The sequence below is a fragment of the Sparus aurata genome, chromosome 22, assembly GCF_900880675.1.
Source record: "Sparus aurata chromosome 22, fSpaAur1.1, whole genome shotgun sequence".
Lineage (NCBI taxonomy): Eukaryota > Metazoa > Chordata > Actinopteri > Spariformes > Sparidae > Sparus > Sparus aurata.
This window is the reverse complement of record NC_044208.1, coordinates 17,346,338-17,370,305: the sequence shown is the minus strand read 5'-3', so window position 1 is coordinate 17,370,305 and position 23,968 is coordinate 17,346,338. Positions and strand designations below refer to the sequence as shown.

General features: G+C 44.9%; 1 protein-coding gene across 2 annotated transcripts; it reads right to left on the bottom strand.

Moving 5' to 3' along the window:
• Positions 1-6,822: 6,822 nt before the first annotated feature.
• Positions 6,823-12,556, bottom strand: mycn (MYCN proto-oncogene, bHLH transcription factor). 2 transcript variants are annotated; one of them, XM_030405965.1, is made up of 3 exons: positions 12,385-12,556; positions 11,288-11,933; positions 6,823-8,999 (listed from the first exon to the last, which is right to left on the bottom strand). In XM_030405965.1, exons 2-3 carry the CDS (start codon positions 11,910-11,912, stop codon positions 8,218-8,220), a joined length of 1,407 nt encoding a protein of 468 aa, XP_030261825.1. In that variant the 5' UTR covers positions 11,913-11,933; positions 12,385-12,556; the 3' UTR covers positions 6,823-8,217. The 2 variants fall into 2 exon arrangements, with proteins under 2 accessions (XP_030261825.1, XP_030261824.1); XM_030405964.1 differs by having other exon boundaries at positions 6,823-9,002; positions 12,385-12,555.
• Positions 12,557-23,968: the final 11,412 nt, after the last annotated feature.

The following is a 23,968-nucleotide window of genomic DNA, read 5'->3' as shown; positions in this document are numbered from 1 at the left end:
TGATTCATTCAGTCTTTGCTGTAGTTTGATGTACATATCTTTATAACTATAAACATAAGGAAAGGATAAGAAAGCATCAGCTCATCAACGCAGGATCAATGTTCATATATAGTACAACATATGAGCCGGTTATCTTTGGTTTGGAAGAGAAAAAACAAGACGTGGCGGCTCAGGGATGCAGAGAGAGAGAAAAGAAGAAAACGCTGGCAAGAATCTGTGATTTTACCTCCAGTAATAAACATTTACATGCCGTCGCAGGTGTGTACTTTACGGGATCTTTGGATGTGACTCACCCAATGCAGCCAGACAACTGTTTCCTTAATTTTTAATCAGAGCCTTAGAAAGGAAATAGCTGTAAATTTATAGTCAGAGTGTCGCTTCTTAGTTAGGGTGTGGAGGCAGACTCTTGCTGAACAGGCAAAATGTGCCTCAACCGCCTCCACTACCTCAGTACATCCTGCTCTCGCCCCCGATCCAGGCCTTGTGCAATCCCCCCCAGGGCATGCAAAGAGGGATTTGCAGTGTACACAGTCATCACTGAGGCTTCAGCAGTGGCTGAAAGGGTCAGTGGATGAATGGATGGACTGGCCGGGCTGGTGGAGTCGACCAAGATACTAGTCACTTATCAAACCCTATCTATTTTCATTTGAAAAACTGCTTCTCTTGTTTTAACACTGTGACAGACTAGTCGTTGGAAAGAGTTTTAAACTCATGCATACTGATGAAACAACTGCCAACAAGCGCTGAAAAACGTAATCTTGTTCTTGAAAAGGCCCCGTCAGGTATTTGTGCTAGACTAGCACTGTTACATACATAATGGCAAGGGCCCAATACGGTAACGTAACCAGGGCTTTAAGGCTATCAGACTTGGTGTCAGTTTCAGCCTCAAGATATATTTGAGTTTGACCTGTTGTTTCCTCAGGTTGAACGTGTTGCGAGGTCCAGCTTTCATTTTGCATTACAAATATTGCAGCCAGTGCTTTTCTGCGGCAAGTTTGGAAAAGTGTTACCGCTTTTGGCTCCCTGTTCCCCTGTGACGATGAGTATGAACAGTCTCGCTCTCTCACCCAAACGTGGTTCACCCCAAATCGGTACCTGGTAGTTCTGACGTAATTCTGTAGGTTCATCTAAGAGTAGCAAATGCAGTACCTAAACCTAACAATTACTTTGCAAAGAGTCATATTATGCAAAAAATTAATGTAAAATATCAGTTTTAATAGGTTTTAATCCTTAACTTCTCCCCACTGGTCAATGTCACCCTTCCTAACAGGCACAAAGGTCAAGTGTCAGACACGCCCAAGCCCCCAGTGGACCCTAAATGACCATTAAATCAGTCGTTTCATCACAAGGTAGCATGGAAAAGATACCTTAGATTGACACGCGTAAACACACGTGTTCTCCTTTTTTTCTTCCCGTCTAATCTTAAACCCAATCCCTTGGGTTGACAGATGAAGTGGAAGGGACTATTAGTAGAGTTTTGAAAAATGCAGTAGCTGAGCGTGGCCCCATTCAAACACAAACCCATTGATTGGTAGCATAAAATCACAAGGGAGTCTGGAAAGTCCTGCCTAGGCCTGAGGTGACACTGGCACTCCACAATTAGCCCCTCAATCAATATGTCTCTCATTGAGTATTACTGCGGAACACGACAGCCTCCCAGCCCTGGCCGTCCATTCATCCCCGGTGCTGAAGGTGCAGGCGGAGGATGGTTTAGTTTAGACTAATTTGGTTTACAGGCAGACGGTGTTTATTGGACCAGAAAACCATTTGTTATCTGTTTCCTCTGGAGGAGCAGTCATGAATCAATCTCGATACCAATGTACAAACACAGAAGCGCCCCGGTGATTACTCCAAATAAACACAAGTACACACACACACAGAAAGGGGAGGCGTGGGTGCACGCTCGCACACACACAGGGACCGGCGCAAAACCCACTCTCGCACACGGACACGCACGTTCTTTAAAAGAGTAATGATCACTGTGACATAGTGGATATGTGTCTCCGTTACATATGGGCGCGACATTAATGAGGCCGCTGCAAGTGTGAATCCCAATATTTACAATAGGCCTGCGTGTTAAAACTTGGCACAATAAAAGCTTTATCTTACAGCCCACCCATATGCAGGGCTGTTGTATAGCAGTGATGAAATGCTGATGGTGGTACCCATATACACTAAAAACTAACATGTGGCTGGGAGGTTACAGGTTCAGTCCACACGACGAGAACGTTTTCCCTCCCTGATGAAGTAAAAGTGACAAAGTCGATCTGTGGACTGTGACTGCAAGACACTGAGCCCCTTACCTGATCCAGAGGTGGTGCATCTGGCTGCCGAGACCACAGAGACGTTCTCTATCCAAGACAGTTTTCATGAGGGTTTTCTTTATGAGTAGAGAGGAGAGTAGTGAGTCCACAGATGCCTTGAGGCTAATGTCGTAGGGGTTTCAGGTGCTGACCACGAAACTTAACGTCCACCATCTCTCTCCCCGCTCATTTTTTATCCTTTCTGAATTGTCTCTATTTCATTTCATGCTACCCACCGTGGAGTCTCGCTCACAAGCTCTGACAAACACACATGATGATTGGTCTATCTCCAACAAAGTGAAACTAACAACCTCATCTTTGAACTGGACTTGAAACACTTGACAAAGATGGACACTGCAATCTTCTGCGATGCCTGATGTTACAAGTCAGGTCAGACTTGGCGTGCTGGAGTGAACGCAAAATTTGACGATTGCAAGAACAAGCTGGACGAACATTTAAACCATCAAACCAACACATTTTTTTTGGGGGGGGGAGTGGATGCCCTGGATAAAAAAAGCTGAAACTCTGTGATGTGCATGAGTAGGTGGTGAAACAGGATACTCGTCAACGTTGCACAATAGAGCTTCAAAACAAACTGCAGATTATTTTGATCATTTTTCTGCCATCAACTCTAAAATGCCTCCAAAAAATACTGAAAGGTTCACACCGAGGTCGGCAGATTCTTCCTCTTTACTGTGGCAAGCTCCAGGTCGCTATTTCCATGTTGTAATGTCCCTTTTCAGTGATGTGAGATCCTTTAAAAATCACTTGTGTCCTTCGGCGTTTCATTCTGATTGCGATGCATCTAACCTATATTTAGTGGTTTGAGCAGTTTGTAGATGTCTTTTTTAACGTCTTGTCTGTCTCCTGTTTTCCGCAATGCACTTTGTAACTGCTGTTTCGAGAAGTGCTCTGCAAATGACTCACTGACAGCAGAGTTTATCCCAATCGAAGGTGTGTAACGCGATGATTGAAGCTATGTTGATATTGAAACATTAAAACCCTAGAAACTAATAGCCCGGCGCGCTGTTTGAGGCTGACGGCGGGTTCGGGCTGCGTTCGGACACGCTTGTGTCGTCAACTGTTAGATGTCATGTTGTGTAGGAGCTCAGGCGCTGACGGACGCATTGCGAGGACACTTGGCACAGCAGGCCCATTTGCCTGAAGCTTGCCTCAAAACAATGGCCTCAGAGGAACATGTAACTTACTCAGAGGACAGCACTTATGTGATCGCCCCGCGGACAACAATGGCGTTCAGAATCAATAAGGGCTGAAGATGTGACGGGACGAGTGAAGGGAGGGAAACGGGCGTCAGATATATTACATCGATGAATGCATTTCACGACCGCTGAAAGGTAAACTGTACCGGGCGAATTTGTTTTAATAATTAGTGCCTGACGGAGGCTTTTCCTCTTCTTTCTTCCCATTGTTACCGCTCCCTCTTGTTCCCTCCCTGTCTTAATCATTGCCTTTTTCTTTCACTTTTTTTTTTCATCCCCTTGTTTTTCTTCCCCAGCTCTCCCTCACTTTCTCTTTCTCCACCGAGGTGCTGTGTTGTGCAGCCAAGGCCGTTTCTTCCTCAGAACACGCTCTTGAAAGGCTATTCATGGATTCTTCAATGAAACCCTATTACATTTGTGTGCGAGTGTGTGTGCGTGTGTGTGTGTGTGTGTGTGTGTGTGTGTGTGAGGGAGAGAGGGAGAGAGAGACGAAGAAAAATAAAGAGAGGGAAAGGTATTCCGGGGGCCGGGCTACAGTACCATCTGTATGCAAATCTCCTCAGACTTTGGTAAACTTTGATCAAACACTCAGGCCTCCTTTTCTCTCCCTTCCCTCCCTCCCTCCCTCCCCCCTCTTGCCTCCCTGTCCACTTTGTGCTCTGCAATTACTGTAGCTCCACAGCTCTTTTGTCAAGGCCGCATATTACTCAGCTTGGGCAGCGTGTTCCCTTGAGGAACTGCCCCACAAACACACACATCCATGTTTTCTGCCCCAATACCCCCCGATACCCTAACCCCCCTTATTGGGCTCGGCCCCTCCACCTACCGCAACCTCAACACGCACCATTTCTGAGCACCTGCGACACTGGACCCCACAACAGATGGTGACACACACACACACACACACACAGATATCAGGCCCTCTTGGCAAACAGAGCCCAGTGTGGCGCATGGGTGACGGGCATGCCTTTGTGCAGAGGTTGGGCACATTGCAGGCACACACACACACACACACACAGCAGCCATTGTTTCCTCCATATGGGAAGGTTAACATGCTGAATACAGATCCGGTGTCCAACAGGACAATAGAAACATTGCGACAAGTGTTGTCAATGAATGCCGGCGGTAATGAAGATCTCCAAACAGATGACGGAGACGCATACGAGGAAAAAAAACAAAAAACACAAACATGACACATAGTGCGTGCGTGTCGCTCTAATGTTACATCCGTCAGTGGGGTGTAAGCCCATTAGAGTTTGTGGCGTGTGTCTGGGCAGCTCCAGCCAGGCAGTCAGTGGGCAGAGGGATAATGGGTATTAATCAGGGAAAAGCCACAGCCATATGTCTGTTTAACGCAGGAGATGGCTACTCCCTGAACGTCAGCTCCCCTCTAAAACAATTAGCCTCGTTTCACAGAGTGGATAGCCTAACTGTAGCTGAAGCGTGTGAGCACGTTAGCGGTGTGTGTGTTCGGGGGGGTGTGTGTGTGTGTGTGTGTGTGTGCGTGTGTGTGGACAGCTGAGAGGTGTGCAAGTTTTGTGTGTTTGTTTAAGGCAGGGAGTGTGGGCGGGACATGTGGCGCTGGCAATGTTATGATGCGTGCGTGCGTATGTTTGAGCGCGCGCCTGTGTGTGTGTGTGTGTTTGCTCTTTTTTATTAAAAAGACTTTGTTTCCATGACTGATTAAAAAAAAACTGACCTTAAAGGACAATTTCACACTGTTTTACTCTGTTTATATGTGGCGGACCCTGCCACCTCTCTAGCCTCAGCGTTTTGGGGACCTTATTTCCCCCCGAGAACAGCTTGTTTATACACTTATGGAAAAAAAATGTATATTTCTGATTTTGTGTCATTACCTCATTGATATTGTGAATATTACAATTCTGAGTTTGGATTTCCTCAAAGTGTGCCTTGAATTTTTTTATTCAGAGGGATGTTATTGTCCGTGAACTTGTTTTCATCCTATAACCAGGCAGGATAAGCCATTAGGCAGATGGTAAGGGGAAGTCCCCACGAGAGGACACGCACACACATGCACACACACACACACACACTCAAAGACACTAGACTCCTGTCCCGTATACACACACGTGCACAGTAAGTGCGCACAAAGACACCAGACCCACCAGACTCCTGTTATGTAATCCACCAGTTCCACTCCCCCACCGAGAGGCTCAGTACTGGGCTGTCTCACCTCCAAAACAAAGTCATCAGTCTTCATATAGCTCCGTCTATTACATAGTACACATACCTCCGGATCATTTAGGGCCCTGATCCTACGGGTGAATGGCGAGATTGGAGCGAAAACGTGTCGCCTAACCAATATATCGTTTTTTTTTACCGAGGAAGAAAGGGTCGCCGCATCATATGGCGCGATGCAGTCACCGCTTTCTTAGGTAAAAAAGGATTAATCAAAGTCATCAACAATGTGTGTTTTTATGTCCTGTTAATTCCCTTCTCGGCAAGTCTTCTTTCTCTTTCCCTCTGTGAACACACTGTCGCGCTGAATGGCTACTCAGACCGTGGCAACAGATTTCCCTTTCAGTCATCTCCAGAGAACGCCTGGCCAGACTCCTGAGTGGCACATTTTTGGGCTAAGGCCCGGCACTGGAGGCACAGAGGGAAGGAGGAAAGAGGAGGAGGAGCAGGAGGAGGAGGAGGAGGAGGAGGAGGAGGCCAGAGCCATGTGGCTGATGTTGGTAAACAGTATCCAGCCTTGTCCTGGCATCGTGGCAGGCAGCGCACAACGCCGCAGATATCAGGCGCCCGGGCCACACACAGACCCGGGACAAAAGGTAGACTCACATACAGACATTTGCATTCATACACACACACGCACACATGCAGGCAGGAATACACAGACCACTAACAGACAAATAAAAGACTCACTCTCGGTGTCTGCCACCCAGCAGCTGCTCCAGTTTCCATGGCAACAGCCTGAACAATGTGGTAGGAAGGGCTATGTCGGTGATTGTGTGTGCCTGTGTGTGTGTGTGTCTGTGTGTGCGTGCGTGCGTGCGTGCTCCGGTGCACTTGAAGAGCACGCGCGTGTGTGTAGGTGTGTGTGTGTGGGTGGGTGTGAGAGGCTACAGAGGGGGAGGCAGCCGCAGGGTGCTGAGACAGAGAGGATTCAGAAGACACTCTCTTTATTTCTTTGTCAGGACGAGTCTTTGAGAAGCAGCGTAAAAACAAATATGGAAACGTCGGGGCAGACAGGGAAAATACACAGATATGAAAAAAAGGGGCGGAGGGGTTAAAAGGGGGGGGGGGGACATTGAAGAGACCCACAAAGGCGAGGATGAGGATTTTCTGATGTCTATTTATTTTTCAAAATGAGGTATTTCAAAGTGCTATGAGTTGCAGCACTAAATGTACATTTTAAAAGTGAAAAAAACAAACATCTTATATCCGTTTACCCAGTTCTATGCACCCGATAGTTACAAATATAAACAAAAGAGTAAGAGAGGAGAAAAAAAAGGCCAGGTACATGAGGATAGAACACATTTGCTGTACAAAAGAATTATTTTTGATATAAGAAGGAGAAAAAAAAAAAAGACGAGATAAAGTGATATCTACCAGGAACTCATTTTCATACGAAAATATAAGTATCAAATTTAGTATGTATCAGGTTCACACTAAAAGCATAAAGGTGTGTAGAATTAGTAATATGATACAATACAAAGTAAAAGAGAAGGAGAAAAAAAAAAACAATATATTGTTATATTACAAAGTTTCATGACTCTCAAAAATCGAGGCCTTTACAGTACTTTAAAGGTATATAAACTTCCAGTCTAGTTATTGGCAGCTTCCTGACATGTATAAAAAAAACAAGGACAAAATGTATTACAAAACAAGGCAGATCTGAGTGTATTTTTTTGTCTGTACACTATTGTTATTTACAAAAGTGTCGGCTAGCAAGGTGCACAGTTATACATCCACTGACTTGGTTTTGAGCACCAGTGTGAGGGAGGAGTGAGAGGAAGAGAACCTGTAGTGGCATCGTTTACGTGACCCTCAGTCGTCAGATACTCTTCAGTTTTTTGTTACTTTACATTTTTTTGTTAGTTTTTTTTTGCAGTGGTGAAGGCAAAGTAAGTGTGCACTGCTTTCTTGTACGTGAAAACTCTCCAAGCAAAGTGCCCTCTGACACCCCATCCCTGTGGGGAATCACCTGATTCCAGGCTGGTGTCACAGTGAGTACAAAAAAACAAACAAAAAAACAACGAAAAAAAACAAGATACAAATAGAAATGATATAAAAACTTGAGGAGGGGGGAAGACTGAAACAAGGTGTGTCCTCTCTCCTTCCTCCTTCTTTTCTCTTTTCTTTTTAAAAATCTTTCCTCAATGTGACTGTATTGAAAAAGTAAACCCTAAACATTCTTAACGTCAACAAATGTGCAAAAAAAGTGGCGGCAGTGAAAGTCCGTTCATCCCTCCGGTGACCCCCCTCCGCGTCCTCCTCTACGTTTGCGTGTCGGCATCTGAAGAAAAAAAACGTCCTCTGAGATGTTTGTGTGTGTAGAACAGATATGCACGCCTATGTGTCTGTGCTTTAAGTGTATAGACCTGTGTGTGTGTGTGTGTGCATCTATTCGTGTTTCAGATTGAGCGGAGGCAGGGGGGGTGGGGCAGGGGGGGGGGGGGGTTCATCCAGGGTACATGTGAGTGTTTCTGTGTTGTAGTGGTTGTCTGTTAGCGAGTCCTAGCATGCTCCAGCCTGCGCATCAGCTGCTGCCTGCGGGCCTGGAGCCTGTCTTTCTCCTGCTGGAGCCTCATCTCCTCTGTCTCCAGCGAGCTCACATACTCGGTGGCCTTCTTCAGGATGAGCACCTTCGCAGCCTTCTCGTTGTGTGCCAGCTCCGGGACGTGGTCGCGCAGCGTCAGGAAGCTGGAGCGCAGGTCGTTGCGGCGCTGGCGTTCCAGGATGTTGTGGTTGCGTCGACGCTCGCTGTCCTCCGAGTCGGAGCTCCCGCGCGGGCTGCTGTCCCCGCTGGCGCTGCGCTTGCTGCGCGCCCCTGACATGCTGCTGAGCGAGCTGCAGGATGTGGAGGAAGATGAGGAGGATGAGGAGATGGTTCTGGTGGGAGGCCTTGGAGCGTCTGATGTCTTTTGCTTCTTTGGAGGCGGGGTAGGGTCATCGTCGGAGGCGTACGGTGAGGGGGCTGCGTAGTTGTGCTGCTGCTGGTGGACCGAGCTCCTCTTCAGGATCAGCTCCTGAGGAGGTCGGCTGACGAAGCGGCTCACCACGCCGGACCCTGACCCGCTTCCTCTGGCGTCCTGGCTCCTTGGGTGCACGGAGATGGTGACGGTGCCCGTCGCCATGGGTGACGCCTTAATGGTTGTGGATCGTCTCTTCTCTACTGTAACCACATCAATCTCCTCCTCCTCCTCCTCCTCCTCCTCATCCTCCTCGTCCTCGTCCTCATCCTCGTCCTCTCCTTCTTCGTCTTCATCATCGTCATCGTCATCGTCCTCTTCTGGGGAAAAAAGAAAGCAGAATGTGAGTGACTCAGTCGCAAGTATTCCCACAATGTCATGCGTGTGAGCCAGCAGGTGACAGGTAAGTATGCGAGCGAGATCAAGAGAGTGTGTGTGTGTCTGTGGGAGTGAGCGCGTTGCTCAACACTGTTTGCATAAGCAGAAATCTCTTAATGCTTAGTGTCAGTCACTCCTCAACTAATCTACTCTGCAGGCGTTGACATGTTCAGTCTCAGCTCAACAGACAGGCTGGATTTCTTTCACTCTGCATCCCTCCCTCAAAACTTCTGCTAATCTTCTCCGGTGAGACGAGACAGCGTTAGCCCGATCAGAACTTCGCTTCAGCATCAGAGGCTTTAAGAACTCACTCTGACCTCTGATGAAGTAAAAAAAAAGAAGAAGAAGAAAAAGCCGCAATCTCCTCCTAGCTGAGCTCTTCATCTTAATACCTGTGCCGAGCAGCGGAGACTTATCACGGACTGGCGCCTTTTGAAGATGAGGGGAAGTAGCCAATCATGAGGCAGAGAGTGTGAGGCCCAGTTAAAATGCCTTTTGTGATAATGGCTCTCATTATCAGCTCAGGAGCATCTGAAGAGTGTGGCATTTTACAGCTTACAGTAACCCACTTCAGACTTCTGCACCGGGGCTGCTGTCTCAACACACACACACACACACACACACACACACACACACACAGGCTGGCGCTGCCATCAAAACAAAGCTGGGCACAGCTGGGTGGATGAGGGGGCGTGGCTGGCTTTGCCACATGTGAAGCAGGGATTTAGCTGTTTGGTGTTTCGCTCTCTCAGAAGGGGAACAGCTCATTTATTGGGAGTATAAATAGAAGAAAGGGAGCTGTATTTCTGTGCGGGGAGATAAAATATTAGCCTTAAGCGAGAGATAAAGTGCTCTTTCCGGGCGCACATCTGCACAGCTGATTTCCCCTTACTTCTTGGCCCTAACAATAGGGAGAGAAACAAAAAGAAAAACCTGCAATCCCGCCTTCAAAGTCCGCGTCTCTTTGATGAAACAGTACACACATAAACGCGCGCAGCACAAAAGACGGGACGCGCCTGCAACGCTGCGAGCGGCGGAAGCGCACTGGAGCGGTGCTGCGCGCAGGATGGCGCGGCGGCAGGCGATCGGATCACCACCCTTTTAAGCCTCGGAGCTGGAGCGGCGCCAGGGAGACAGCTGTCGAGATGGAGCGCTTGTTCAAAGCTGTCACCCCCCTCCCCCCCCTCCCTTCCCACCCATCCACCCCCTCACCCCCTGAAAAGAGGCAGCCATGGGCCCTCCTCCGTCCTCCTTTCTTCGCGCGGCGGAGGAGGTGTTTGGCAAGGCTGGCTGAGTCTGCCCTCTGTGCCAAGCTGGAGGCCTTTGTACTACTGTTTCGCAGCGAAAACACGCTGATAAGGACTCGTGAGTGTTTGTTTAGGGAACTCATAAGCAGGACTAGATGGGAGATGAAGCCTCGGGGCGATTAAATACAAACAATCTAAACACATATTACTTCCTACATCTCAAAAGAGGCGGAAAAACAAGAGCGTGTCTCCGCTCCTGAGTTTGACTTTTTTTGTTGTTGTGGTGGTGGTGAGCCGCTCCTGTTGTTGCTCTCGGGGGCTACTCTCAGTTATCAGCTGACAGTTTGTACAGGCCGCTCTAAACAAGTGCCAATTCCTCACCCACTGTGCGCAAATCGTCCCCCCCCCCCCCAAATCCATGCGTAATGAAAGCACCCACTGCACCTTGAACCTGACACTTTATCAGCTCATCACATCATCGAACACCTTTTCATCTCTCTCTCTCTCTCTCTCTCTCTCTCTCTCTCTCTCTCTCTCTCTCTCTCTCTCTCCCTCCCTCTCCCTCCTCCTCCTCCTCCTACAGACCTGCTCCTGCCGCACTCGGCGGAGTGTGGTGTCTTTTTGTTTGGCTCAGATGCCAACTGAGTTCAGGAAGGCGCACAATTCCCCATTTTACTGCCATCTGCCGGATGAAGGGCCCGCTGATTACATAAACCTCGTTCAATGTGTCACTACTCCGGTGCGTGCGCGTGTGTGCGTGGAATGTAACGAGGTAATCCAATTCTGGGCCAGTCACATGAACAAGCTCGAGTCACTCCAATAACAACAACAACAATAATAATGATGATGATGATAATAACAACAACAACAACAACAATAATAATAATAATAATAATAATAATGTGTTTTTTTTTCCTTGGCACCAGACTTTCTGTATAAAAACGCAAACAAAGGCTTTTAGCGCATCTTCAGATTCTTACCGGAGTCACTGGGAACGCTGGCGTGGGTCGTGGATGTGTTTACGGTCCCGGATGAGTCCCTGCTGCCGTTCTTCTTGTGGACCGGGAAAGGGAAGACTACCGTGGGGTCCACACACTCTGACACCGAGCTGCGGCTCACCACCTCCGGCGCCTTGACGCACACGCTCCTGCCGCCTCCTGTGGCCGTGGAAATAGCCTTGCCGAGTTTCTCCGTGACCACCCGCTCAAGCTTTTCCCTGGCGGAGAAGCCACTCCACATACAGTCCTGGATAATGATGCTGTTGGGGTTAGTATCCAAAGCGGAGCCGAACAGGTCCCCATCGTCGGACGCCCCCCAGATATCGTCCTCGGGCAGGAGCAGCAGCTCCGAAGCCCAGTCCAGTGGGTCCCCCAAGCCGAAGCCGAGAGGGTCTGCTTCCGGGGAGGCAGTCGCCGGCTCCCCCGGTAGCGCGGCTCGGCTCGGGGAGAGGGGCGGAGTGGGCAACAGCTCGAATTTCTTCCAGATGTCCTCCCCCGGTGGCGCAGAGTCGGGACCACAGAAGTAGAAGTCGTCCTCATCCGGGTAGAAACACGGTTGTAAGGAGTCAAACTCCAAATCGGAGTTTTTACTTATGACCGCCGGCATTCTATCCCACAATCACAAAACCTGCGAAGGAACAAAAGACACTTTAGTCTCCAAAAGGAACGAGCGTCTCTCCCCATTCCCTCTCCCCTTCTATCACACCTGAAAACTCCGCTCTAGGAAGATCATGAGTCAAAGCCCACACACAGACACACAGTCTGCTCCACTAAATTCCACACTCACTCCTGTGTGGGGTTTAAAAACCACACAAATCTCACAGGAGAATGTGCGTAAAATGTGACCGTGACGCACAAAGTGTGCAAAACGACGCGTTTGGCTCAGCGCTCGCTGAACACGCCAGAATTTTAAAAAAGGAAATATGACCGTGACACACACACGCAAAAAAAAAGCATGTTTAGAGAAAAACACACGAAATGACAACAATTAAACATAGCGGAGAGTGTGATCTGTGTGAAAAATCTGAGAAGACAACGAGACATTTCTGTTTGTTTTTTGTACGCGAGAAGATGCTCACCTTGTCCTGACTCGGGATGATAACGTGCGAACCAATTTTTTTTCCTCGTATCTCGCAGTCACTAATACAGACACCAGATTTGGAGCAGTCATCTACTTTGGGAGCATAGACAGTCCTCTGACACACATTGTGGCTGGCTGCAGAGTGTTATACACTCAGTTCTGCGGGAGGAAAGTATAGACTCCTCCCCTCCCTGGCTGGGGGGTGGTACAGTCGGGCTTTGCATTTGTTGCGGCGCGGGAGACAGGCTGGCTGGGAGCTTTTCTTTCAAGGTGAAGCGAGAAAATAGCCCAAACACTGCAGCTGAAGAATGAAAGCAAGAAGAAGAAGAAGACAAAGAAAAACAAAGGGCAAAGTGGAAAAAAAAATCAAGAAGAAAAGAAAAGGAGGCAAATAAGACGGAAGAAAAGAGGAGGAAGAAAGAAAAACATGTGATTGACACCCCGAGGCGAAGCTGTCTTCCCCATCTCTCCTCACACCTCTCCGCTGGGACATCAGACCTGAGAACGGCTACGAAACAGTCGAAGTAACCCAGAGGCTGTGGAGTGATGTGATGTCTTGCTCAGGTTGCTCAAGGGCACAGCAGCAGCCTGGATGCTACTGCTGACCCGAGGGGGCTTGAACCTGCGAAGTGAAAGGCAGAGTTGCCCCCCACACACAAACACACGCACATGATCCTCACATCACAGCTATTTATATAGAATAATTCATGTTGGACGTATTTTTTATTTTTTATTTTGGGGGGTTAATTGGTCAGAAAAGTGAAGATTCTAGTGGTAAAACAATGATTTCCAAATATGAAATGAATAATTAGACACAGGCATCACGTCTTGTGAACACACTTGGATGTGTAGAGATGTGTTTTCCTCCAACATCAAACCCTCCTGCCCTTCTCCTGTTCTCCTGTAGCGCTCTAAATATCATTTTCTCTTTTGTCTGAGGGCCACCGGCAGCATCCCTGGATGTGAGGAGCATCGGGCTCACTGCGCCCTCACACGGACACTCAGGGAACGGCAGCGGATCCACCGACCAGACAGAGCGAAGCGGCCAGACAAAGACCTAAAAACACACACAGTCGAGTTTCTTATAAAATGGAAGAGACTACGGGGGGGAAAGAATAACAAACTCTTCCCGGGGCCGGTTCTCTCTTGGAGCACCATGTCCTCAGACAATGGGGCTGTGAAGGAGCGGGGAGTTTTTCAGCTGTCTCCGGGATAAGACAGGATCCGAGAGGGAGCATGTTACGTAACCGCAAGCGGTGGTTGTAGCCTGGAGTCATTCCCATTCCCTTTTCTAATGACAGCTTAGGAGGAATGGCGCATCTGTAATTATGCGCGCAGGCACAGGCGCACACAGCCTCCTCTGATATTGACATATTCAGGGAAGGAACGTTTGCAAAACGGACTTCGGTTTGAGCTCCAGCTGTGAGCAGGAAGACGGATCACATCCAGTGTTTTTGAGCCAGACAATAGAAGATGATCAAAACAAGCGTTTAATATAAAAATAGGTAGACTTATGTAATTCTTTTGTTTCTTTGCTTTGTCTTTTTAAGGTGCAATACAGAAGTCATGTAACAGAATATGTATGCCTATAGTGAAATTACCAGCTACACTTTATATTAAAGGGGCACTATGTAGTTTTGGGGAGAAAAAAAAATCTTAATTTTAATATTTGCAATATTAATGAGGTAATAATACAAAATCAGAAATATTTTCCCCTTTTTGTCCATAACTGAATAAACCAGCTGTTCTCAGAGGAAAATAAAGTCTCAGGACACTGTTTGAAGCTGGAAAGGTGGCAGGGTCCGCCACATATAAACAAACTACGTCATGCACCTTTAATGGTCTTAACAAATGTATTATAAATTCTTAATTCTAACAATAATTGTGTTTATTATGATATTATTAACACTTAGAAATGTTAATAGTCATCCTATAATGATATAAACTAATACATTTTACAGTTATCTTAATACAAAGTGTTACTAAATTGTCTTTTATAGTTATTACAAACAACTCACTATTTCAGCCCCTGCCATTTGACTTATCAGAATTTCTTTTTTGTTCCTCGGGCGAGTTCAAAAGCGAAAAGTGAGAACGTGCAGCTGTTTTGTCCACAGGGTAGGAATAGCAGGGAGTTTCCTGGGACAGGCTCGTCAGCTCCCAGGAACTGTGTGTGGAGGATGGTTCGGGAGTCAAAAAAACTCCCCACAGGCTCCTCTTGTCCATCCGATCTCTTTTCCTTTTTTTTTTTTTTTTTTTCTCTCGAACTGCTGCTCAGCTCTGCCCCTTCAGAACCACAGAACCACCACCAGCAGCAGCAGCAGCAGCAGCAGCAGCAGCAGCAGCAGCAGCAGCTTCCTCTGCTGCAACACAGAGCAGAGAGTGGGAGTGAGAACAGAAGGGGAAAGTGGTTTTTTTTGTCCAGGGTTAGGACAGGAAGCTGTGTACTGTTGCTTTTTTTTCTTTCCTATGAAGAATAAACACTTCAGAAAATAAGCACATGGATCGGGAGAATATTGACTTTATGCTGTCTGGTACACAAACTGCACATGTTCAACCACTGATTTGCACTGAAATTGCCCAGATGTTGATATGATTATTATGTCTGGTTACTGCTGATTTGTATTCATATCAGTAAAACCCCCTCCCATCCACCCACACAAATAAAAGAAAATTATGTTATTCTCCCCAGTTGTTGACAGCTTATATATCTATATTGATAGAATCATTGCTCAGTATGGAGCCTTCCCCAGTAAAGAAACTGGACCCCCTTGGACAGATAAAAGTAATAAAGAAATAGACAGAGACACGTAACGGAAAAAGGCAGACTTGGACTAAATGCTGGCGTCTTTGCTTGTTGTTTTTATGACAGTTATGGCATGCCCAGCCCTCCCTCCCGCCATCCACCGCTGGACCGGGCCATGGATGGTTAAGCAATTAGGCCAGTTTTGATAAAAGATTCATAAGTCACCCCAGTGGATAGCGCAAAGACAAGCTTGTTGTGAGTAAAACCTGCTGCAGTGACATTGGCACAAACTGTGTTGTGTCATAGAGCACGCACATCGTATCAATATTTGAACTGTGTGTGTGTGTACGAGTGTGTGTATGTGTGTTTGTGTGGGTGCGCAGGCTTCTTACTGATGTCATCATTCTGTTTTCAGTGTAAACACTTCAGAGATGCAGCTGACCTGAATGAACACAGCAGGTGTACAGTCACCACGTCACTCGATCTCACACATGATGTGGCAAACGATCAGTGAGAGTGCATCATGGGTGACACCGACACTGACTGTTGGTGGTATAAAAGTGTTTTTGTTTTTTTTGTTGTTTTTTTTTTATCTCACATAGGTTTGCTAGTGGTGCATTGTTAACAGCTTGCCCCAGGGCTCCGCAGTTAATTGAAATCACAATCGCAGGAGCTGCAGTTTCCTGATAAAGGTAAAAATGGGTCACGACATAACATTTACAATAAAGCATTGTGGTGCAAATCCTACAAATCCTTTTCTCCAGATGCCGTCACAGTTTGCAAAATGATGCCGACCCGAAAGCAGACAAAAGGGCAGGCAGGATGAAACAACAAAAAGCGAGCTCTAATGAACGAAGCTGTAAATTCCAAAATCGTAAAAAAAAAAAAAAAAAAAACAGTCCAATAATCCATCAACAAATCCATGAGGAAAGAGAACAAGCCAACTAACACAGGCGAGAGTACGAACTTAACTAACATGGGGATGAAGTGCAGGTGAGGAGACATTGAAAACAGGGCGGCACTAATGAGGTTGATGTGACACAGGTGTTGGGGGAATCAGACACACAAACACTGGGAACACAGGTAAGAAGGACGTAGAAAATAACAACAAGACACACGAGGAAATACCTGTAAAATAAAACAGGAAATCAACAAACCACAACAACCCAAACCATGACAGAGATAAGGGAACATGCTTGTTTGGTAGTGGTAAATCAAAATACCCCCTCATCAGTATAGTGTATTACCAACATTACAGGACACAACAGCACCAAATTGACTTGTATGAAGTGCCACAGAGTGCTTTATCCCCTGAATAACAGAGTGATGTTGCATGGAGAAATGTCAGGAACACTGGAGCGCACGCATTTGGCCAACAAACTTTATTAAATGACTAACGAAATGAATTTAATAAGTTTAATAAGTAAAATAAATACGTTTGTTGCCCCTTCTGTGTGCTCTGGTATACTTCAGATTACACTTCATCCTTCATACGTAGTTGTATGAATCTCAGGTGGATGTTCCCCAATGGTGTTAAATGAATTCTTTACGTGCCAAACTAGCTGTTAGGCATACAATATGTGAATGTGTGACATGGTGACGTAGTGGGACATCGAGAAGCCACAGAATTAAAGGTGCAACTACTGAAGAGGCGTTTCAGGAGCAGTGTTTTCTGTGGGAGAGAGGAGCGTCTGTTGGTGCGGACTTGGACCTTTTTAACTTCCAAGAACTTTTACAAGAACCTATAAAACACTGAAGGAAAGGGAAAAAAAACTGTCTCCTTTAAGTATGGTTATTAGAACGTGTTACAGATCTCTTTTGCTTGCTTTACTAGTTGATCTGTACAGTAGCTGACAGTATAATAGAACGGTATTTGTATTTGAGCAGATGTGTGCTTGGTGGATTTTGAAGTGCGTACGTCACAGTTTGCATAAAACACCCCAAAAATAATGTTGAAGCCGTGAAATGTTTGTCGGACATGAACATTACATCTAACAACACAAAAAAACAATCTTCCGTTGTCCTTCCCATGCTCTACGAAAAAAACAACATTCTTCTAATTTACAATGCCCGACAATATAATATGCATGAATCATGTGTTTTCGCGGCTTTCTGAGCAACTTTTGTTTTGTTTTTTTAATTATTGGGTAAGCGCTCATTCGTCACTGTGGTATTTCCACACCTGAATGATCAAGGTCTATTTTAGAACTGGCAGTCAAACGTTCATAGTGGTAGAAAAGGCTCATGTATGACTCCAGGCGCTTTGTATATGGTCTCTTTAAGAGCTTGCACAAGAAGAAATGAGCTTGTTAACCGGCTGAAGGTTTCGTACGGCAGCTCTGAGCTCTGAGCTCTGCACTGCGTTCTCGCTCAGTACGTCTGTGGAAGGCATTAGGTCTTCTCCTCTTCTTTAATCATGTCGGGTCAGATTCCGCAGTGGCATCTTCCCCTCAAACAAACCAACAAGAGGCCGTGTTTGTCCATGATCCACATCATTACATCTCAGCTCCTGCTCCTGCTCCTGCCCCAGTGAAAACCCTCCACCTCGACACAGCGCCTATACAAACCCCCATTCACCGACCCCCCTTCACCTTCACCTCACCCCAAAACTAAGCCAGGCATTAACGTTATCCCCTAAAACGACTTAACAGCAATCCAATCAAACACTTTTACATCTTGGATCAACTCTTCTTTTTTTTTTTTTTTTTTTAGTTCTTGGCAATGTTACCATTCCTTTATGCATTTTTGACTGTGCAGGAGGCAGACTTTATTTACTGTGCCACATGTGTTTTGTCCATCACTAGGAAACACAGTTTAGACGAAAACAAATGTAAAGACGGGTCCATGAACAGTTTTCTTTGATAGTGAATCTCTTGAGTGATACCATAAAGTTCAAGTATGCTTTTCCTGTTATCAGGTCAGATGCAGTGCCTTGGTATTGTGTCTTGTTAAAATTGCCCAAGGGCACTCTTCTAAAAGTGGAGGACAATTTCTGCTTTGTATCCCAAACACACTGCTCGTAATCTTGACTGTACACGATCCTCAGATGATGATTCAGGTAAAAAGAAGCTTTTTTTCTTTGCAATCTCTCTGCCAGGAATGACTTCATCAAGATTTTGCAAGAGATTGAACCTTGTAGAGAAAAGCTGGAGCGAGTTGCAACAAAGCACTGAGGAATCTGTGTGAGATCTTAATAAAAATTCCTCGGCGAACAGCCCTACCAAAGCATTTTCCTAACAATTACAAAGTTATTTTGAATATAAACCAATACGACAAGTATGCTGTGGGGGGAAAAAAGAACGCTTTCCCATGTCTATTTTGAGGGCATATTTTCCCATCAAGTCTATTTTGGGAAGAATAAACTTCGAGGAAGTGTTTTAGTCTTTTCGATATTGGATTTTGAGAGTGCCAAAAGTGTGCCTGTGTGAGGAGAAGTGGCCGCTGTCTTGTTAGATCTTGCCCTCCAAACTGTGTCTAAGTATGCCCACAGGTCTACCTGTACAATTAAACCGGCACATCAGATGATTCACAGAGTGCGTAAACATCACTTTTTCCACTTGAGTAATGCTTCTGCACATTAGTGCCAGAATCTCAGGTGCAATCCATTCCACCCAGGTTAATCCTTCCTTTGTCACATTAGCAAATGTGTTTGGAGACAGTTGGAAAAATGGATTTAAAGGTACACTCCTCTGGGGGAATATCCTCATATATAGAAAGGGACACAAAATGTTACAGTCATTGGTGGTGTGAAAAAGCAAAGTGCATTTATTTAAGTACTATAATTTACAGTAAGTGCAATTTTCAGATACTTGTGCCTTAGCAAAAGTGCTTGGAAGTTGGTGGGAAACACAGTTTAAAAAAGCAAAGATCCAAAGCACTGTTCTGGCTAAATGTCAAAAAGCCTTTATTCAGATGACTTTTTGATGGTACAGTTCTTAAATGTTGGTTTATTTTTTCCTAGGTTTGTATGTATGTTGGTTTGTTTGTTGGTTTGTATGTAAGGTGCTTGGTTTGTATGTTAGTTGGTAGGTTGGTTGGTTGGTCTATTTGTTGGTTTTATATGTTAGTTGGTTGGTTGGTAACCTAACCCTAATTACAAAAACAACATTACAGAATAATCATATTAATAAATGCTGTAAAATATATAAATCAACCAGTATTTTGTGAAATTACTGAAGAAATAATTTCTCCTCAATTTTGCTTATAAATTAATTTTGGATTTCAAAGAAAAAGAAAAGACAAAAATCTGAATACGAAATCTTACCACCAAATAAGATACAATATATTATCATTATATATTAAGCTACATACTGGCCTGGCATGTAAAGCAAATAAAATTATCACCACCATCACCAGCTCCAACAATAAAATCATACACACATTGAGCAGTCAAATTATAATCCAATAAGATAATATATATTGGGTACTTTTGGTACTTAAGCTATACTTAGATGCTAATACATTTGTATTTGGGTAGAGTTTTGAATGCAGGACTTTTACTTGTAACAGAGTATTTCTACACTGTGGTATTGCCTTTTTCACCTCAGTAAACGTCCGGAGCACTTCTACCACCGACAGTGATACACAGCCTAATGAAGCTATACCATACCTCTGTGTCAGTTACGATACGGGCTTACTTTACTTATGTCATTTGCGGTTTCCTGTGAAGGAAGTATCAGACACATTAACTGGAAGAAATGCCATTACCCACCACCAGTGGACCAGGTGAGGAATGCATTTAGAGATTTCACGCAGACGGTAACCAGGCATCCTCTCTGTGTGTGAGCTCTCTGACAGATGAGAGGCGATACGCACGTCTGTTTTCTCATCCTTTTGCTGAAAACGAAAGTATAGATCAGAGACAGATAACTGTTTGGGAGGGTTTAACATACACTTAACATGTATTATGACTATTAGATGTTTAATTGAGCTTTATAATGCCCTTATGCCAGTGATTTCATTGATCAGTTGCAGCTTCACCAGTTCCCATCAGAGCATAAAATGGGAGATAATTGTGCATCACTGTTGTTGCATGGATCGCGTTACCAGTTATGGATCAAGTGACCGGGAATCAATGAGCTTGGCCCTGAAGGTGAACATCATTAGGAGGCCTGACGATCAACTGGAAATCAATATCAGTGATGGATTAACAGCGCGGGCAACACGATCCAGTTGGTTTGATCGGTTTCACAAAGAAAAAGAAAAAAGCTCCTCCGCCAGCTCGACCCGAGTCACGGTGTCACAATGAAGCCCACAGCCACCACCCATTTACAAGAGCCTCTCCTGTCTCAGCCTGGGAGAAACATTCAGTCCGACTGTTTAAAGTGTCACGCGTAAATTTTGTTTTGCTGTGACAGTTTTATAGGCCTATTGTTGCTCTTTGGAAAAAAAAAATGGAGGCTTTGGTGAGTTTGTTGAGTCGTGAATCAGGAGAAGGAAGCCTTATTTAACCTATGTCAGTGTGGGGGTCAATCACACAGACAGGAGAGCCACAGACTCTGAAATGAAGCCCTGCTCTTATAAGCAAAGACACTAAAATGATCAACACTATTTATCCAATGAATATTCTTGCTCACCTAAATGGCCATTATATATTCTAAACCTGTTCTGCTTCATTGCTGCAGCATTATCGCACTTAAGATCATATTATTTGCCTCTTTTAAATCATTTTGTCTAAATTAAGTATCTTCTACTGATGGTGCAGCTGTCGGTCCCCTGGCCGACAGTCAGTCAGCGCATTCTCACAGCAATTTATGTTACATCATCTGACAAAGGGTTGCAACTAACGATTATTTAATATCAATTAATTAGCTGATTATTTTCACAATATAAACGTTTAATCGAAGTGTCAAAATGTGTGCATCATGATCCCAGAGTGACATCTTCAGATTGCTTCTTTTGTCCAACCAACAGTCCAAAAGCCAAAGATACCGCATTTACTATCACAAATGACAAAGAAAAGCAACAAAGTCGCAGATTTAACAAGCTGGAACCAGTAAATATGTGTTGTTTTTGCTTGAAAATTACTGAAATAACAAATTGATTATCAAAGTGGTAGGCAACTAATTTTCTTGCTTTCCTTATCACTGCAGCTCTACTACCAAAAACACAATGTTGTCATATCATATTCTAGAAGAAGCTTTTTTAATTTTTAAGACACCAAGGTGAAATGTTCAGCTTTGCATGACACTGATGTGGTTGAACTGTGCTCATCTGCCACTTGTGTGTTATCACTCTCTAAAGTTGAAGGGGTTTAGTTGTGGGAGTGTAATGTAAACAGTATATTTTGGTTGCGATTACCTTAAAGTTGCTATAACCAATATTTTTTTCTACAAAAATTAGATCAAATGGCTGTGTGTAATGTGAAAGGTGTTGCTCATAGTAACAGCCACAGAGATACATCACCCAACTCTGTGGATCCCCTTTTAGCCTCTTTGAGCTCACTGTCTTGGTGGTACAATCTGTAACTTTAATTATTAGGTTCGCTCCAACTGCTGCCACAGTGTTTTCAGTGACAGAGCTATAACCGTACACTACCTGCTCAGCACCAAGCATACGATAGATGAAGTTCCAGACAGTTTACATTAAAAACAAACTGCAAAATAATGAAAGATTTATCTGGCAGCAAAAGGCTTGATCAGCATTGTGTGATCTTGTTAGGCAAGAATGTGAACCTAACAGACTGTGTCACACTGCTTATCAAAGTTTAAAGGTGTGCTATGAAGTTTTGGGGAAGAGATTTTAATCAGAAGAGAAAGAGCTTCATCGCCTGAGGATTTATGCCTAAACAGCCAAAATAATTTAACGTCTTTTTTGGTAATTTTTCAACTTATAAAATGCAAATACACTGGGGGATAAACAATGAAATAAATAAATGCTTTTCTAACTTCAGCAAACAAATCAAACAACAAAAACAAATAAAAACAAACAACAAACAGCCTAAATAGACAAACTCTCTTTGAAACAAACTGACCTTAAAGAACAACAACTTCATACTGTTTTACTTTGTTCATATGTGGCGGACCCTGCCACCTTCCTAGCTTCAAACAGTGTTCTGGGGACCTTATTGTCCTCAGAGAGCAGCGTGTTTATTTAGTTATGGGAAAAAAACAGTTGTATCATTACTTATTAATATGGTAAATATTAAAATACCAAGTTTTTAATTTCTTCTCCGAAACGGCAGAGTGCCCCTTTAAGGTAGATCATTTTAGTTGAAGGGTATGGTAAAGACTGCAGCTCGCTTGGGTGTCCGTTGTTCTCATGTACACTTTTCCTGTTCAAACAAAGAAATGCAAAGTTTTTCCAACAACCACAACAGGCTTAGTCTTTGTGTCAGGCTATTTCAACAGAGACAATGTGCTGGAAGTTGAAAAAGGTAACAAAAGGTCGACCTCCCCTGACTGGTTGGTGCAGCTGTTGGTTAGACATGATATAAGGATAACAGATAAGACGTGATGCGTTTTGTATTATCATAACAGTACTGCCGCGATGACCGTGACTGGAGATAGGGAGTCGATGTGGGTTTGAGGGGAAGAGAACTATTGAGATAGCGTTGCGCTAAGTGACTTGTTTATTGTGATGAACACTGATGGGGACTGCGATAGTAAAAGCTTTTGTTTGGATGTGTTCACCCCACACATCCGAGCACTGTGTGTTCCGAAACGGCAGCCTGATGTGTAAGAGCAGGTATTTCATTTGTCCACTGACTTCGGCTTTAATTTGTTCATTTACACACAGACCCCTGACAGAGCCTTGGCCTGAGCGAACCCTGCAGAGTCCTCCTGGAGGTCAATGAGCTCTTTTTAGCATTCCCCTCCTCCTTCCCCTACCCGTCTTTATCTCCCTGCATTTGTTTTGATCCTCAGGGGTCATTAGCCAGATTAAATGTTTGTCTGCTCACAAAGGGAGATGGTTAATATGTTTCAACGCATCCATTTGTCAGCCCTCTTGTCTCTCGCTGCACGGTGTGTGTGAAAGGCGAGCTCCGCGTCTCAACTGGCATTTCAAGACTTACAAGCATTTCAACACCTCCGGCAGGAGAGGCCTTCAGCGTGTGTGTCTGTGTGCGTGCGTTTGTGTTTGTGCGTGTGTGAGTCCAAATACATTCCTCCTCGAGGGTTGGGTTCCCAGCCGCCTGGTCGATATATCACCCCTGACATCATCAATGTGCAGTTAGGAGGAGAAAGAAAATGGAACGTTGCACTTCCTGCAAACATGCTCCGTCCTGTCAGTCGGCTGCAGTCAGATTAGCATGAGTTACGAGAATTAGGAAGGGGTCAAAAAAGAGAAGAGAGGAGAGGTTCGTTCACTCCAGCAACAACAATTATTTGCCTGCGAGGTGAGAAGAAGGAAACCGAGGCCATAAATTTGAGGGTAATGTTTGTGTTGACAGGAAGTGGTGTTGTTGGCACCGTTCAAATGATACCACTGGTGATTTGCTGAAGCCTGGTCTAAACAGGAAGTCAGCGGCTCAGAAAAATGGCCGTCCTAACAGCATTTAGCTATCAGCGGGCAAGGGATCCATTTGTCTCTGCGATGAGTGATTCTTTCCTGCTGGGCTGGACCCTCCTCGGGTACTCAGAGCTCCAGGTTCTGCTCATAATTTCAGCCCTCATGGTGTGTCACGTCTGTTGACACCACACACTCTGAGTGGTATGTATTAGTGTTTAACCATGCATATCTACGGTTACTAGATGTATGTGAAAAAGTTCAACTACAAAGATGCAGCAATACAATATTAAAAATGAGTAGTAGTGATAACAGCTTAAGTATTTGCAGTGGTACTTGAAATAACTGTACAGTAAGTGGTTTAGATAGTAGTAGTAGTTTAGGATTA